The following is an 18,180-nucleotide window of genomic DNA, read 5'->3' as shown; positions in this document are numbered from 1 at the left end:
AAGTGCTGGGATTAAAGGCATGCACCACCACGCCCGGCTCATAGCCCATTTTTTAATTGAGATGTTTGATTTCTTATTATTTTGCCTTTTGAGTTCTTTGTATATTCTGGATATTAATCCTCTGTCAGATGAATAGCTGACAAAGATTTCCTTTCCTCCCATTCTGTAGGTTGTCTCTCTGCTCTATTCACAGTGTCCTTTGCTGTATGAAAGCTTTGAAATTTCATGAGAAACCAGTGTTGATTAGTGGTTTTATTTCCTGAGCAATTAGGGTTGTATTCAGAAAGTCATTGCCTATGCCAATATATTGAAGGGATTCCCCTACCTTTTCCTCTAGGAGTTTCAGAGTTTCAGCTGTGATACTAAGGTCCCTGATCCATTTGAACTTAATTCTTGTACATGGAGAAAAACAAGGATCTATGTTCATCCTTCTACATATAGATATCCAATTTCTCAGCATCACCTGTTGAAGAGGCTGCCTTTTCTCCAATGAACATTTTTGGCATTTTTTTTGGTCAAAAATCAGATGGTTATAGCTGCCTGTATTAACATATGGTTCCTGTATTCTGTTCCATTGATCTATATGGTGCCAGTACCATGCTATTTTTTTTTTTTTTTTACTTTTTGAAAGATATTTTATTTATTTATTTGCAAGCAGAGAGATTAAGGAGGGGTGTGAATGGGTGCACCAGGGCTTCTAGCCACTGCAAACTCCAGACACATGTGCCACTTTGTGCATCTGGCTTTACACAGGTACTGGGGCCATGCTGTTCTTGATATTATGGTTTTTCAATATATCTTAAAATTGGATGTAGTAATACCACCAGCCTAATTTTGTTGCTCAAAATTGTTTTGCTATTAGAGGTTTTTTGTGCTTCCAAATGAAATTTGGGATTCCTTCTTCTATTTCTGTGAGGAATGACATTGGAATTTTAATGGGGATTCTATTAAATGTGCAGATTGATTTTGGTAAGATTGACATTTTCACAATATTGAGTCTTCCAATCCAAGAACATGGGATGTCTTTCCATTTCCTAGTATCTTCTGCAATTTCATGCTTGAGTCTTTTAGTTTTCATTGCAAAGATCCTTCACTTCCGTGGTTGGGTTTATTTCAAAGTACTTTATTTATTTAATTTAATTTTATTTTTTGAGGTAGGGTCTCATTATGGCCCAGGCTGACCTGGAATTAATTATGTAGTCTCAGGGTAGCCTCAAACTCATAGCAGTCTTCCTACACCTGCTTCCTGAGTGCTGGGATTAAAAGTGTACACCACCATGTCTGGCTAAGGTACTTTCTTTTCTTTTTATTTTGGCTTTTTAAAAAGTTTTTTGAGGTAGGGTCTTGCTCTAGCCCAGACTGACCTGGAATTTACTTTGTAGACTCAGGGTGGCCTTGACCTCATGACAGTCCTCCTCCTTCTGCCTCCCAAATGCTGGGATTAAAAGTGTATGCCACCATGCCCGGTGGTACTTTATTTATTTTTTTTTAAAGGCAACTATGAATGGGAGTGATTCCTTGGTTTACTTCTCTGCATGTTTGTTGTTAGTATACAGGAAAGCTACTGATTACTGTGTGTTTATTTTGTATCTTGCGACATTGCTAAAAGTATTTATCAGCTCTAACAGTTTTCTGGTAGAGTCTTTAGGGTCCTTTATATAGAATCATATCACCTGCAAATAATGATAATTTGATCTCTTCCTTTCCAATTTGTGTCCCTTTAATGAGGGCCTCTTGCCTTATTGCTATAGCTAAGACTTCTACTACTATAGTAAATAAAAGTGGGGCTAGTGGACACCCTTGTTTTGTTCCTGAATTTAGTGGAAAAGCTTCAAGTTTTTCCCCATTTAGTATTATGTTGACTGTAGGTTTGTCATAAATACCTTTTATTATGTTGAGATATGTTCATTCTATTCCCAGTTTCTGTAGGACTTTTACCATGAAGGGATGTTGGATTTTGTCAAATGCCTTTTCTGCATCTACTGAGATGACTATGAGATTTTTTTTTCAAGGTAGGATCTCACTCTAGCTCAGGCTGACCTGGAATTTACTATGTAGTCTCAGAACTCATGGTGATCTTCCTACCTCTGCCTCCAGAGCTGGGATTAAAGGTGTGTCCCACCACACTCAGCTTGATCATGTGATTTTTGTCCTTCAATCCATTTATATAGTGCATTACATTTATCGATTTGCATATGTTGAACCACTCCTGCATCTCTGGGATAAAGTCTACTTGGTCAGGATGAATAATCTTTCTGATATATTCTTGATTCTGTTTGCCAATATTTTTGTTGTGAATTTTTGAATGTATGTTCATGAGGGAGATTGGTCTGCAATTTTCTTTTTTTGTTCTGTCTTTGTCTGGTTTTGGTATCAGGGTGATGCTGGCTTCATAGAAGGAGTTTGGTAGAATGCCTTCCTTTTTTATTTTATGAAAAAGTTTGAGAAACAGTGGTGTTAGTTCTTCCCTTGAAGGTCTGGTAAAATTCACTGGTGAATCCATCTGGGTCTGGACTTTTTTTAGTTGGGAGACCTTTTATAACTGCTTGGATCTCTGTACTTGTTATAGATCTATTTAAGTGCTTTATATCATCTTGATTTAATTTTGGTAGGTCATATGAATCAAGGAAATTATCCATTTCTTTCAGGCTTTCAAACTTAAGGCATATATATTCTTAAATTATGTCCTTAGGGTTTTCTGAATTTCTTTGGTATCTGTTGTAATGGTGCCTTTTTCATCTATAATTTTATTAATTTTGTCTCTTCTCTCTTTTTTCTGGTCAGATTTGCTAAGGGTTTATCAATCTTGTTTATCCTTTCAAAGAACCAATTCTTTGTTTCATTGATTCTTTGGATTTTTTTTTTGTTTCTACTTCATTAATTTCTGGCCTAATCATTTTTTTAAATCTTATTTTATTTTATTTTTTATCAATTTATTAAAACATTTTCCATGATCATAAAAAATTTCCCATGGTAATACCCTCCCTCCCCCCACTTTCCCCTTTGAAATTCCATTCTCCATCATATCCCCTCCCCATCTCAATAAGTCTCTCTTTTATTTTGATGTCATGATCTTTCCCTCCTCTTATGATGGACTTGTGTAGGTAGTGTCAGGCACTATGAGGTCATGGATATGGAGGCCATTTTATGTCTGGAGGTAGCACATTGTAAGGAGTCCAACCCTTCCTTTGGCTCTTACATTCTGCCTAATTATTTTTAAAAAATTTTTTTAAGAGCTAGGCGTGGTGGCACACGCCTTTAATCCCAGCACTCAGGAGGCAGAGGTAGGAGGATTGCCATGAGTTCAAGGCCACCCTGAGATGACAGAGTTAATTCCAGGTCAGCCTGGACCAGAGTGAGACCCTACCTCGAGAAACAAAAAAAAAAAAAGAAAAATTTTAAAAAATTTAAAAAATTATTTATTTATTTATTTGAGAGTGACAGAGAGAGAAAGAAGAGGAGAGAGGGAGAGACGGGGAGAGGGAGATAATGGGCACACCAGGGCATCCCGTCACTGCAAACTAACGCCAGATGCATGCGCCCCCTGGTGAATCTGGCTAATGTGGGCCCTGGAGAATTGAGCCTCGAACAGTGATCCTTAGCTTCACAGGCAAAGGCTTAATCACTAAGCCATTTCTCCAGCCCTCTGCCCTAATTTTTATTATTTCTTCCCATGTACTGATTTTTGGTTTGCCTTGTTCTTCTTTTTCCAAGGCCTTAAGGTGAAGCATGAAACTGTTTACTTGTGAACTCTCTAATTTCTTTTTTTTTCTCAATTTTTATTAACATTTTCCATGATTATAAAAAGTATCCGATGGTAATACCCTCCCCCCCACTTTCCCCTTTGAAATTCCATTCTCTATCATATCCCCTCCCCATCTCAATCAATCTCTCTTTTATTTTGATGTCATGGTGTTTTCCTCCTCTAATGATGGTCTTGTGTAGGTAGTGTCAGGCATGGTGAGGTTATGGATATCCAGGCCATTTTGTGTCTGGAGGAGCATGTTGTAAGGAGTCCAACCCTTCCTTTGGCTCTTACATTCTTTCTTCCACCTCTTTCACATTAGACCCTGAGCTTTGGAAGATGTGATAGAGATGTTACTCAGTACTGCAGTCACTTCTTTCCTGCACTATAATACCTTCTGAGTCATCCCAAAGTCACTGCCATCTGAAAAGAGAAGATTCTCTACCCAAAGTGAGAGTAGCATTACTATAAGGGTATAAATATTAAGAGAAGTGCTTACTGGGCAGTTTGATAAGCATGGTATATACATTTGTCCAGACATCAGCAGATGTTACACCCCTAGGGTTCATGAATACTCCTGTTTTAAGTTTTCAGTATCAGGGATGTGTTTTCCCCCATGGAGCGGACCTCCAGTCCAAGTGGAGGGCAGTTGGTTTCCACCACGACAGACACAGACGTGCCACTGTTGCACCTGTTGGCTCCTTTGGCCTGGCTGGCCAATTATAAGGCTTACAGTGTCCACTCTTGAGTATCTTCACTGGTGGTATCTCTTTCTCCCATTGAACTACATGTAGAATGGCTTCTTCCAGTTTTCTGTTAGCTAGTCTACATGGAGGAGGTTATCAGTTCAGTTCCAGCAGGATTTCTCAGTGGCCTTGCAACCCAAGTATGTGAAGTCTTCAGCAATAGGGTCTTACCATCTATTCCTGGTCTAATTTCTTAATATAGGCACTTAGAGCTATAAATTTCCCTCTCAGGACTGCCTTTATTGTTTCCCAGAGGTTTTGGTATTTTGTATTCTCATTATCATTTGATTCTTTGAATTTATTGATTGCTTGTTTGATTTCTTCAATGACCCATTCACCATTCAATAGTGTACTGTTTTTTTTTTTTTAGTTTTAGATACACATTTTATTCATTTTTATATAAAAGACAAAAAGGATACATTGTAAAATGGAGGATTAAGGGAAGGAAAACCTTTTTTAAAATGGAGTCTCCCTACCCCTATTCCCAAGACTATAACATCTGCCATATATATATATATATATATATATATATATATATATATATATTTTTTTTTTTTTTTTTAAAAGCAAACATGAAACTTATGACCTGGACTTCATTCCCTCTCCCCATGCCTACATTATAACAGACACGTATTAACATAGCTCCTACTCAGGAGTGCCACAGCTCCAAATGAAAGCTGTGGCCCCCTCATCCTAGCAACCCCCCCCAAAGCCTAGAGAAGCCCCACTTAGGAAAAAGGGCAGACATATACCAAGACACACAGACACACACTTATCTGGTCCACTCCTCATGGAGTCCTTGCAACGTGCACTTTCCTTGTTCACATATGGACACCACCCCTGAATGGCTAAATCCTTTTGAAAGCTTGGATTCTTACCTTGAGTAACTAGGAACCTGTGCACACACGTATACATGCACACACACGCACACACACACCTGCTGCCCATTTTCTCCCTTCATGAGACACAGGGATGCTTGGACCTACTCCTGAGCCCACCATGGCTTAAGGGTGGGGACCTCATATCCTGTTGGGGAAGGTCCAGTGGAAATCCTGGAGGGTGGGGGCATCCAGCAGGGTAGGGTAGACAGGTAGCTTCTTAGCCTGCGAGGGAACTCTCATGGGGGCTTCTAGCAAGTGGCCCCTGCACAGTCTGTGGATGCTCAAAGGAGTGGCCCCGCCCACTCAGATCTGCTCCTTGTGCTTCACGTGAGCCAACTTTACGTTCTCCTGATCATGAGCTGGTAAACAAAGACGCCCGCGATGGAGCCCAGGAGCGGGGAGACAATGGGTACCCACCACCAGTGCCGGCCGGTCGTGAACACTTCTGAACCCCAGCCAGCCAGAGCGGTGAAAAGGCGGGGACCAAAGTCCCGAGCAGGGTTGACAGCATAGCCGGAGGTGAAGCCCATGGAGGTGCCAATGACCAGGACCACAAGGCCCACGGTGAAGGCTTCCAGGCCGCGAGGGACAGGGTTGTTGTAGGGATCTACGATGGCCAGCACGCATACAATAAGAGCAGCCGTGCCTATGAACTGGTCAAAGAAGCCATTGACCATGTCCAAGTGTCCAGAGGGGTAGGTGGCAAAGATGCCAGCTGTGCCGTTGGGGCCAGAGACGACAAGTTCATTGTTGGCGAAGCTCCAGATTGCATCATAGTACAGCCCAAAAATGATCCCAGCACCCAAGAAGGCAGCCAGTGTCTGAGCCAGTGTGTAGATGGGCAGCTTGATCCAGGGCTCGCGTGCCAGGAAGCACATGGCAAAAGTCACAGCAGGGTTGAGGTGGGCCCCAGACACCTGTCCAGCCACCAGGATGCCCAGGGTAACAGCAAAACCAAAGGCCAGATTGATGGTGAGGAAACCACCGTGGGTACCCCGACTGAGCACCACCTGGGCCACAGAGCCACAGCCAAACATCACGAGGATGAGGGTCCCCAGGCACTCGGCCAGCGCCTGGCGAAGCAGCCGGTAGCGGATGTGGAGCATCTCTCCGCAGCGGTTCACCAGCTCCTTCTGTCGACCCATGGCGGGATAGGCGGCGGCGTGTCGTCTCGCAGGCGGGAAGACGGCAGCGGGCGGCGGGCACGGCGAGCCTCAATAGTGTACTGTTTAGTCTCCATGAATTTGTGTATGCTCTGTAGTTTTTCTTGTTGCTGATTTGTAGTTTAATCCCATGTGGTCAGATACAGTACAAGGGATTATTTCAATTTTCCTGTATTTGTTGAGGTTTGCGTTGTGTCCTAATATATGGTCTATTTTAGAGAATGTTCCATGTGATTCTGAGAAAAAAAGTATATTCTGTAGTCTTTGGATGGAATGTTGTGTAGATATCTGTTAGGTCCATTTGTTCCACGACATCATTTAATCCAGATGTCTCTCTGTTTATTTTTCACTGTGATGACCTGCCAAAGGATGACAGCGGGGTATTGAAGTCACTCACTACAATTGTGTTTGGTGTTTTCTGTGACCTTAAGTCTAAAAGTGTTTGTTTGATGAAATTGGGAACCCCCATGTTAGGTGCATTTACATTTGGAATTATAATGTCCTGCTGTTGGAGTGTTCCTTTAATCAGTATAAAGTGGCCTTCTTTATCTTTTCTCGATAATGTTGGTCTGAATTCTATCCTTTCAGATATTAGGATAGCAACCCCTGCTTGTTTCCTAGGCCCATTTACTTGAAATACTGTTTTCTTTCCTTTCACCTTAAGTCAGCGTCTTTTACTGAGAGATAAGTTTCCTGGAGGCAACAAACAGGCGGATCCTGCCTTTTAATCCAGTCTGCAAGCCTGTGTCTTTTGGCTGGGGCATTGAGGCCATTGATATTAGGAGTTATTATTGAAAGGTATGTATTTATTCTTGCCATTCTTCTTTTTTGTAGTGCTTCATGTTTCCCTTTACTCTCTTGCATTAACTATTATTTGAGTATGGCTTATTTTTTTCTGTTTTCTCATGTGTATGCTTTGCTTTCTCTTCAGCATGAAGGATTCCTTCAAGTATTTTCTGTAGAGCTGGCTTAGTTGTCATAAATTCCTTTAGCCTGTTTTTGTTGTGGAATGTACTTATTTCTCCTTCAATTTGGATAGATAGATGTGCAGGATAAAGTAATCTTGGTTGACAGTTTTTATTTTTCAGAACTTGGGATACATCCATCCATTCCCTTCTGGCTTTTAAAGTTTGTGTTCAATAATCTGCTGTTATCCTGATGGGCTTGCCTTTATAGGTGACTTGCTTTTTCTCTCTAACTGCTTTTAGTATATTTTCTTTGGTTTGTGTGTTTAGTAGTTTAATTATAATATGGCAAGGAGAAGTTCTTTTCAGGTTTTATCTATTTGATGTTCTAAAACTTTCTGTATCTGCACTGGCATTTCTTTCCTAATTTGGGGAAAATTTTCTTCTATGATTTTGTTGAAAAATGCTTACTATGCCTCTGGATTGCACTTCTCCTTCTACTATACCCTGAATTCTTATGTTTGATATTTTCATAGTGTCCTGCATATCTTGAAATTCCCATCCATAACTTCCTATTATGTTAGCTTTCTCCTTGTTGGACTGTATTAGATCTGTTACCTGGTCTTCTAGTTTAGATATTCTGTTCTCTCCTTCATCTATTCTACTGGTGAGACTTTCCACACAGGTTTTTATTTGAGTTACTGTGTTTTTCAGTGCTAGTATTTCTGCTTGGTTTTTCTTTAGTATTTCTATTTCCTTACTCAAGTCTTGTAATGGCCTTCTTATTTAATTAAGCTGGTTTCCTGTGTTCTCTTGTGATTCCTTCGGGAGTTTGTTTTCTTCTTTGATTTCTTTGAATATAGATAAGATTAGTATTTTGAAATCTTTTTCAGGCATTTCATTTAAAACAGTCTCATTGTGGGCCATTCATGATAGATTTATAATTGTTGGTGGCATTGTACTGTCTTGATTCTTTGTGTTTCTTGTATTATAATATTGTGATTTTTGCATCCTGAGTTGATTTGATGCTTAGGTTTTCTAACAATCTGCAGTGCTTTTAGATTTGGAAATCCAAATTTATGTACCTTCAGAATAGGAGTTTAAGGAGCCAAGTGTAGCTCTTGTACTCCAATCCAACCACAGAAGTAATCCTAGGTGTTGAGTTTCCCTGCTGTTCAAGAATTTTAGTGGGCTGGGTGTAGCAATTTACTGGCAAATTCTAAAATTCTACTGAGCAATATATGCATCCAATAAAAACCAGCACAGAGTATGCAAGTATGGGGATTGAAACAAATAGATAACCTTATAAAGCCAAAATCCCTAAGGGTGTGTGTTGCTTTACACCCTTAATCCTGTCAGCTGGAAGGTTGAAATTTATGTTCTGAAATGAATTCCAAGTCAGCCTGTGTCTGAATCAGACCCTGCCCCCAATAATGACAGAAGAAAAAGACAAAGGCCCCATGAATCTGAAAGCATCAAACACAACAATAGTCAACGCTCAAATACAGCTTGATTGAGGATGGCAAAGCCAACCAAGGATATGTAACCCATAACCTGCCCTGACATGGAATGAGAGATTAGCACTTCCAGTGCAGGCCTATGTACCTGCTTTTTTGTTGGTCGGCCTCGTTACCTTTTGGGGTGGCTTCAAATGTCACCAATGCTGAGTGCCAGCCTTGATCCGTCTGTGTTGTGCTGTGAATCTGGTGCTCTGATCAGCTGCGCTAGATGTCCTGCCACTGGGGACTGACGGCATTCTAGGAGGGTTGTGGTGCGAATAGCTGGGGGATGGGAGAGTGCAGGAAGCCTGGAGTTGTACTGGAACTGCTCAGCAGATCCTGGCTGTGTCCTCTTCAGCAGCTCCTCAGCTAATCTCTGCTGCCTCCCCTTCAGGTTTCTTGACTTTACAAGGAGGCTGATGAGGTTGGAAGATCCCCTTGTTTGGCCTGTGCTTCTGTAGCTGGGTGCCAGGCAGGTATTCTGGGTCTGGGTTCACAAGTGCCTCTGTGAGATTCTGGCCAGTATCTTCCTTTCTGATGGATCGTAGTCTCTCTGGATTCTCTGCTATGGCTGATAAAAACCTATGCACCTTCACTTTTCAGACAAAGAGTGTATTTTGCTGTGGTTTTGCTTAAATCCCTCCCTAGGCTGGATTGGCGTGACTCCTATGTAGTCATCTTACTGGGAAGTCTATTATCTTTTTTGTTTTTTGATGACCAATTGAGTTGAATTAGAGATATGGACATGGGCATGGGTTTGTTATTTATTGGAGTATGGGCAGTTTATCAGTGATTACAGCATTGAAGCAAATGAGTTACTTTACCCCCACAACTCACAGTCTCCAGTCTTTGTTTATGAGAGAGAGAGAGAGAGAGAGAGAGAGGAAGAGAGAGAGAGAGAGAGAGAGAGAGAGAGAGAGAGAGAGAGAGAGAGAGAGAATTGGTGTACCAGGGCCTCAGCCACTGAAATTGAACTCTAGATGCTTGCACAACCTAGTGAGCATGTGTGACCTTGTACTTGCCTCACCTTTGTATGTCTGGATTACTTGGGATCTGGAGAGTCAAACATGGGTCCTTGGGCTTCCCAGGAAAGCACCTTAACCGCTAAGCCATCTCTCCAGCCCCAAGGACTCCAGTGTTAGTGTATATTATCCATTGTTAAATTCTAACATCACTATCTAAGGAACACTTTTTTGAGGGTGTTGAATAATCTCCTCCTCCTACTTGCCACATGTAGCCCTGCCTGAGAGCAAATATATGATGCCTAAACTGAAGCCACCATGGTTTCAAAAGGCATGCTTTGCTTCTAGGTGCAACTTTTAGCCAATAGACTATATTAATGACATACTGACGTGCTCTTAGAGAAGTGGCTTGTGTCTCTGCTGCCATGTGACTTTGTTGTTCCCCAAACAGAAATAAGAAGAAAAAGCATACTCTCTCTTTCAACTCCCTTTGCCAAGCTGAGCTCTGTGTTGGTGTCCCAGGCAATGTGCCAGCCACAGACTTGGCATGGGAATCAGAACACCCAGCATCATTACTGCTGGGCACAGTTTTCATCCCTGAACAAAACTTGCCTCAATGCATATGATGCTAGGAATTCAGGCATCTTGTTGTTAAAACACAGCACATATGTTTGACTAATGAAGCTGCCTTGTGTCTATCTTCATTGCTGTCACAAAAGCACACTTAGTTGGTAGAGCCTAAGAGGATGGGAAATGTCAAGGTAAAAATTATTGTGTGTCCAGGGTTTTCAGAGATCTCATGATCTGTATGTTTATCAGATCTCTTTCTGCCTTTGAGTGATAGTGGCCTAAGCCATAAGGTTTTTCCCTCAATTCAGTATCTATATCTTATTTAAAAAATTGTGTGTGTGTGTGTGTGTGTGTAGTGGGGTGTGTGTGACTGTACATGTATGTGTGAGGAGGTCAGAGTACAGACTCAGGTGTTGCCTTCAGGAATGTCATGCACCTTATTTTTTTTTGAGACAGAGTTTGTCTTTGACCTGTATATCATTAATTAGGCTAGACTGGCTGGCCAATCACTCCCAGGGATACTCCTGTTTCTATTTCCTTAGTGCTAGGATCACAAGCAGACATAATATACCTGGCATTTTCTGTCTTTCCTTTCCGTTTCTTTTCTCTTATTTCTTTTTTTTTTCTTTTATTTCTTTATTTTGTTTTTGAGATAAGTCTCATGCATCTCAGACTGGCTTTAAACTCAATATATAGCTGAGGATGTCCTTTAACAATTTATATATTTGTAAGCAGAGAGAGACAGAGAGAAGACAGACAAAATGGGCATGCCAGGACTTCCAGCCACTGCCAACAGACTCCAGATGTGTGTACCACTTTCTGCATCTAGTTTTATGTGGATACTGGGGAATTGAACCCAGTTCATTAGTCTCTGCAAGCAAGCGCCTTAACTGCTGAGCAATCTTTCTAGCCCTGCCTTTTATATCATTTAAAAATATTTAATTTATTTATTTACTTATGAAAGAGTGTGTGTGTGTGAGAGAAGGAGGGAAGGAGGGGGATAGAGAAAGAGAGAGAGAGAGAGAGAGAGAGGAAGAGAATGAGTGCTCCAGGACCTCTAACCATTGCAAATGAACTCCAGATGCCTGCATCATTGTCCATCTGGCTTTACATGGACACTGGAGAATCAACCTTAGGTCCTTAGGCTTTGTAGGCAAGTGCTTGAACTACTGAGCTATCTCTATACCCTGCATTTTCTTTATTTAAAAATATTTTTATTTGTGAAAAGAGAGAGAGAGAGAGATAGAGAGGGAGAGAGAAGAAGAAGAAGAAGAAGAAGAAGGAGAAGGAGAAGGAGAAGGAGAAGGAGAAGGAGAAGGAGAAGGAGAAGAAGAAGAGAAAAGACTTCTTGCAACTTCTAATGAACTCCAGACACATGTGCCATTTTGTGCATCTGGCTTTACATGGGTACTGGGGAATCAAACCTGGGCTAGCAGACCTGCAAGCAAGTGCCTTTCACCACTGAGCCATCTCCCCATCTCCATACCTGACATTTTTACATGGGTTCTATTATGCTAGTGAGGTGAGAACTTGATCAACTGAAACTATCTTCCAGCCCCAAGGGGCTACATCTTAATCAACCTTCTGAGTAAGTCCTGCATGTTGGCTGGGACTTGACAACTGTTTCTGGAGAGTGAGGAACATGACCTTTTATCTTTCTACTGCTTTCAGAGAAACCTGTCTGACTTGGCCATTTCTGATATGCCCTTTACAGTGCTATAAGAACTATATATTTTAAAGAGAAGGTAATAGCTTTCTAATAGAATGATTGTCTCAAAATTATAGTTTGGGCATGATGGGCATGTTTTCTGGTGGATGACACTTCCCAAGGACATAGGTTCTGAACCCCAATCTTGCTATTCATTTGTGTGGCACCCTTTGGTAAAGCCCGAATTCTCAGAGTCCCAGTGTCCTCTGGTATTGGACAATGATCTTCTCTCTCTCACTCTGTCTCTGTTTGAGGCAAATTCTCACTGTAGTCCAGGCTGACCTGGGGCTCACTCTGTAGCTCACACTGGCCTTGAACCCCTTACATCAGCCACCCCAGTGCTGGGATTAAAGATGTGTGCCAAAACACCTGGCTGGTATTGGATAATGATAGTGACTGCTTCTGCTTTATCTTCTAGGTGAGTAATGTTAAAATAAGAGGACATCTATGTTGGCTTTTTATGCTGCAAAGAGCTATGAACATTTAATATCTAGTAAAATCTAGAATTTCTAGAGCATTAAAGATGTGAGGACAAGAATCTAGACTCTGGGATCACTTAGGTTGCACCTTAGATTTGTGACCGTGAGGAAGTTACTTAACCTCTTGATGCCTCAGTTTCTTCCTCTGTAAATGGATACCACTTAAAACTATGAGAAAAAAATAATGATTCTGGGAAAGATTACTGAGTTCTCATGCCCAATTGTAATTTATCCTCTCTGAGTGGTGATATTATTGTTTTAGTTAAAAATGAAGGCCCTGGGGCTGGAGAGATGGCTTATCAGTTAAGGCCCTTGCTTGCAAAGCTGGAGGACCCAGGTTTGATTCCCCAGTATCTATGTAAGCAAGATGTACAAGGTGGCACATGCACCTAGAGTTCATTTGCGTTGGCTGGAGGCCCTGGTGTGCCCTTACTTACTCACTCAGTCTGCTTCTATCTTTCTGTCTATTGAATAAATAAATAAATAAATAAATAAATAAATAAATAAATGAAGGCCTTGAAATTATTTGCCCATCTCCTAGCTGTCAGTGCAGAGCCAAGATCAAAGCCTTGGTGTGTTTCATACTAGGGTCCAGGAACTTAATGTGAACATTCTACTGCCTTCTTCTTTTTAAAAATCTTTTTATAAGCAGCTTCCATAAGTATAAACAATATATCATGATGAGAAAACCTTCCTACCACCTTCCCTCTTCCTCCTTCTGTCTCTCCTCCATTGAATCCCTTTCTCTTTTCAACTAGTCTCTGGTACATTTTGATGCCATCATTTCCCCCTCCTATTATGAACGTCTTATGCTGCTGTGAGGTCATGAATATCAAGGCCACTTTGTGTCTGGAAGACAGTATTGCAGACACTCCTTCCTTCCTTTGGCTCTTACATACTTTCTGCTACCTCTTCAGCAATGGTCCCCAAACCATGGTGGGTACTTTAGTCTTTTCTATACAGAAATGAAAGTGGAATATCATATTTCCTGGCCATTCCAGCACTCATAAAAAATAATAAGAATTTAGATTGAAGACACCTGACGTGAAAGAAGTAATTTCATAAGACTGTTAGTGAGGAGGAAGTGTTTTGCAGTTTCATTGGTTAATCTCCTTGTGACAGGAGTAGGGTATCTTTGTCATCAGTTTCTTCTCAGAGTTACCTGCAGTGTGGTTTCCCATTACATTATGATTTTAGTTTTATTCGGAGAACTCCACAAATCTTTGTTCAATGAATGATGTCATTACCTCATTACTGCAATCACAAGCTAATGACACCTTATAGTTTACCAGTGGATGGGGCTGGATTCAGATTTCCATTTTCTCAACAATGTGCTGTGACTATAGACTTGTCTGAGCTTACCAGCACATCTTTAAGGGTTAGAAAACAAGCCAGAGGTTTCTGAATCTTTTCTTTTTGTACGACATCTGAAACCAAGTCTTTCTCATTCCTTTTCAACTTGTTATAATATTGAATCATTTGAGCCTGGCAGTAAAGCATTTGGCTGGTGGCATAACTGAATAATCTGTGTGGTGTAAGTAAGGAGAGGGCCAATGAGCTTTCAGATCTAGTTTTCAAAAGCATTAAATTAAATTTTTATTTTGGGGGAGAGGGAAGTGGGCAAGTTAAGATATGGGTGACTTAAGAATAATTGCATAGAATTGGGCTGGAGAGATGGCTTAGTGGCTAAGGTGCTTGCCTGCAAAGGTAAAGGACCCATGTAAGCCAGATGTACAAGGTGGCACATGCATCTGGTGTTTGTTTATAGTGGCTGGAGGCCTTGGTGCTATCTCTCTATCTGCCTCTTCCTCTCTCTATCTCTCTCAAACAAATAAGTAAATAATAAAAAAAAGAATGCATAGAATCACTTGGAGGGCTTAAAATTGATTCCCACTCCCAAACCAATTAAAAATCAAAGTTTCTGGGGATGTGGCTCAGGTGGGGGAAGTAACCTGAGGTGAGTCCTGGGTATAAAACAAGCAGAAAGATGATGGCATTTTGGCTAAAGAATAGGGAGATAATAGGAGCTTCTAATTACTGTCATTGGGCCATTCTTTCTTTAGTGTATGGCTTCCTTTTAGTTCTGACAGATGTGAGGGTACTTTCCACCTGGTCCCCATACACTTGCTTTGTGCCTGTGATTTTGTAGCAGCAGCAGTGAGATGATCCTCATTGTGAAAGAACACTGGTAGGAAGCCTTCATCGGAGAGTGGATGATCTTCAGAGAATCTAGGAGTTCTAACATATTTTTGACCATTATTTGACCATATTTTGATCTGATGTCCATTTCTAAGGAGACAGTAATGTGTTTTTTAGTATAGACAACAACAACAATGTAAGCAACTCCAGAATCAACTGCTGCTTGGGGAGATAGTACTTATTTATTTACTTATTAAACTTTTAAAAATTTGTTCTTTTGGTTTTTTGAGGTGGGGTCTTTTTTCTATCCCAGGCTCACCTAGAATTCACTATTGTCTCAGGCTGGCCTTACAGTGATCTTTCTACTTTGGCCTCCCAAGTGCTGGGATTAAAGGCGTGTGCCTCCATGCTTGGACCCTCTTCTATTTTGAAGTCATCTTTTGTTTTTTCTTTCCTACTATGAAGATCTTGTGTAGGTAGCATCAGCCACGGTGAAGTCATGAATGCAATGGCCAAATTAGCATTTGGAAGATAGTATTATAAAGCATCCTTCCCCTTCCTTTGGCTCTTACATTCTTTCCACCATCTCTTCTGCAATGGTCCCTGAGTCCTGGAGGGTGTGATAGAGATGGTGAGACAGTGGCCTCTGAGCTTTAGAAGGGTGATAGAGATGGTGAGACAACATTTTCATACCACTAGCTGCTTTTGTCTTCAGGCTTTTCAGAATTCCAGACATGAATCTTTCTGCAGAGAGAGTACTGGGAATCCTAGCCAAGGTATGTAGAGAACCAGAAAGTGGAATGTTAAAAAAAATGCCGGTATCCAGAAATATTGAAAAACAGAAAAGTAGGTTTTGGGGCTGGAATTATGCTATATTTTAGGAAGCTTTGATATTGAATGCCAGAAGCCCATATGCCTGGCTGGTTTGAATCAATGCTATCAGTCACTCACTTCCATATACATGAAAATTCCTTAAATAAACTCTCTCATTGCTGTTGGACAGTGCAAGCATGTTCAGTCACACCTGGCTGTGTGTTTGGTCAATGATCCCATTAGTTCCAGAAGTCTCATGGAGCAGAGTGGGACGCACAGTCAAACAAGCCTGTGTCTATAGCACAGGTCTTTGTGGGAGAATGGCTTCACTGAGATGCAGGGTAAACCAGAAAGAAGGTGTGAATGAGTGGGTGAGGGTGTGAGTATTTATGAAATGTGCATAGGTGTATATTGTTGGCCACTCAAGGGGCTCTGCTTCAGTGTTAGTTATAGCTGTAAGTTTCAAAATTATTAATAATGTTGCACAAATCCTCTGAGGGATTTCATCTGAATTCTACAGTTTAGTTCAATGATCTTTAATCTAATTGCCCATTTTCCCCCTTCCCTTCAAAACAATCCCTTGCATTTTATAAATTTTAGAATATTCTTTTCAGCAGGTGTAAAGGGATCAGTTGGCTCAGTAGTTTACAAGAGCTTAAAGCCATGTTTGCATAGCATTTTGAGTGATTACTTTTATTATAATGCTACTGTACAGTGTTTTCTAAAGTACAAAATGAGGGGAACCAAGAATAGAATTTCATAATCTTAGGTGTGGGTCTTCAGAATAACACCTATGTGTGAAAATCTGTGTATTTGAAGGATCTGGTAAGTTAGAGTACAAGACGAGGTTTGTAGTATGCTGTCTGGACAGGAGAGAAAGGAGAATGACTCTGGGTTTGAAACAAGGAAGGACGGGTAACATTGACCATGGCAACCATAGGTGAAGGGTAGAAGAGACATGAGCATTCCCTAGCTGGCTTCATTCTTTTTTTTCCCAATTTTTTTTTTTATTAACAACTTCCATACTTGTAGATAATAACCCATGGTAATCCCCTCCCTTCCCCTACTTTCCCCTTTGAAACTCCATTCTCCATCATATCCCCTCCCCTCTCAATCAGTCTCTCTTTTATTTTGATGTCATGATCTTTCCTCCTATTATGATGGTCTTTTGTAGGTAGTGTCAGGCACTGTGAGGTCATGGATATCCAGGCCATTTTGTGTCTGGGGGGAGCACATTGTATGGAGTACTACCCTTCCTTTGGTTCTTACATTCTTTCCACCACCTCTTCTGCAATAGACCCTGAGCCTTGGAAGGTATGATAGAGATATTGCAGTGCTGAGCACTCCTGTCATTTCTTTCCAGCACCATAATACCTTCTGAGTCATCCCAATGTCACTGCCATCCTAAAAGAGAAGATCCTCTACCAAAAGGGAGAGTAGCATTAATATAAGGGTATGAACATAAAGAGAAATGCTTACTGGTCAATTTGATAAGCATAGTATATACATTTAGCCAGACAGCAGCAGACATTATAACCCTAGGGCTCATGACTACTCCTGTGTTAAGTTTTCAGTATCGGAGATGTATTCCCTCCCATGGAGCAGGCCTCCGGTCCAATTAGAGGGCAGTTGGTTTCCACCATGACAGACATGCCACTATTGTACCCATTGGTTCATTTGGCCTGTCTTGCCAAACATAAGGCTTGGAGTGTCCACTGCTGAGTATCTTCACTGGTGACTTCTCTCTCTCCCATTGAGCTACATGCAGAATGGGTTCTTCCAGCTTTCTGTCAGCTGGTCTACATGGATGAGGTTATCTGCTCAGTTCCAGCAGGATTTTTCAGTGGACTTGCAGCCCAAGAATTTGGAGTCTTCAGCAATAGGGTCTTACTGTCTATTCCTGTGAGAAACCAAGGGCCTTGGCAATGGCCTATAATGTTTTGGGGGCATCAGGGACCTTCCTGGCCAACAACTCACTGGACGGTATCCCATCCCTGGCACTGAAAATTTTCTAGCCACAATCTATGGCTCCTAAGTTTTCCATGGGGGTGAAAAGGCCCAAGGGAGGTCAGGGAAAGAGATTGAGGAAAGGAAGGGTGGAGGGAGGGCTAGTCAAAATCTAAGAGGATACAAATAAATCATATGGAAACATACTTTTTTGGACAATGGCTTTATTCTTGCTGTTATGTTATAGCATCCCTTGCCATCAGAGGAAGTCTTGTGATTTATTTTATGGGAGCTGAATATTTCTGGTTGAGGGTCCTCTTTCCATTTCATTGAAACACTCATTTCATTTTCACCATGGTAAATATTGCTTCTGCTATATAGATCTTCTAACACTGCTGAGATAAAACAGGAAGCTGACATCTCTAAAAGCTAGGTCCAATATTCAAATCCACTGGAAACTAAGGCCCCAGGCCAGACCAGGGTTGTCAGGGGGCCTCAGTTCATGTTTTTGAAACTTTCACTTGGTGAACGATTTTGGATGAAGGATTCTTTTAGTAATTTCATAAGTGACCCATTTCTCTGTGTGAAGCTACTGTTTTGAGAGTAAGCAAAAGGAAATGGCA

General features: G+C 41.1%; 2 protein-coding genes across 10 annotated transcripts in view; one reads left to right on the top strand and one right to left on the bottom strand.

Annotated features, from left to right (window-relative positions):
• The window catches only part of Mecom (MDS1 and EVI1 complex locus), an 806,791-nt gene that overhangs the window by 172,851 nt on the left and 615,760 nt on the right, over positions 1-18,180 (top strand). The window lies entirely within an intron of this gene.
• On the bottom strand, positions 5,711-6,551 carry LOC123453284 (aquaporin-3-like). The gene has a single exon (XM_045130138.1). It carries the CDS (start codon positions 6,515-6,517, stop codon positions 5,711-5,713), a length of 807 nt encoding a protein of 268 aa, XP_044986073.1. The 5' UTR covers positions 6,518-6,551.

This window comes from Jaculus jaculus, chromosome 11, assembly GCF_020740685.1.
Source record: "Jaculus jaculus isolate mJacJac1 chromosome 11, mJacJac1.mat.Y.cur, whole genome shotgun sequence".
Taxonomy (NCBI): domain Eukaryota; kingdom Metazoa; phylum Chordata; class Mammalia; order Rodentia; family Dipodidae; genus Jaculus; species Jaculus jaculus.
The sequence above is the reverse complement of the archived record's forward strand: the minus strand, read 5'-3'. Positions and strand labels throughout refer to the sequence as shown.

What these genes read in the sequence shown, in the direction of transcription:
- LOC123453284 (XM_045130138.1), bottom strand. Translation starts at nt 6,517, where the DNA reads ATGGGTCGACAGAAGGAGCTGGTGAACCGCTGCGGAGAGATGCTCCAC.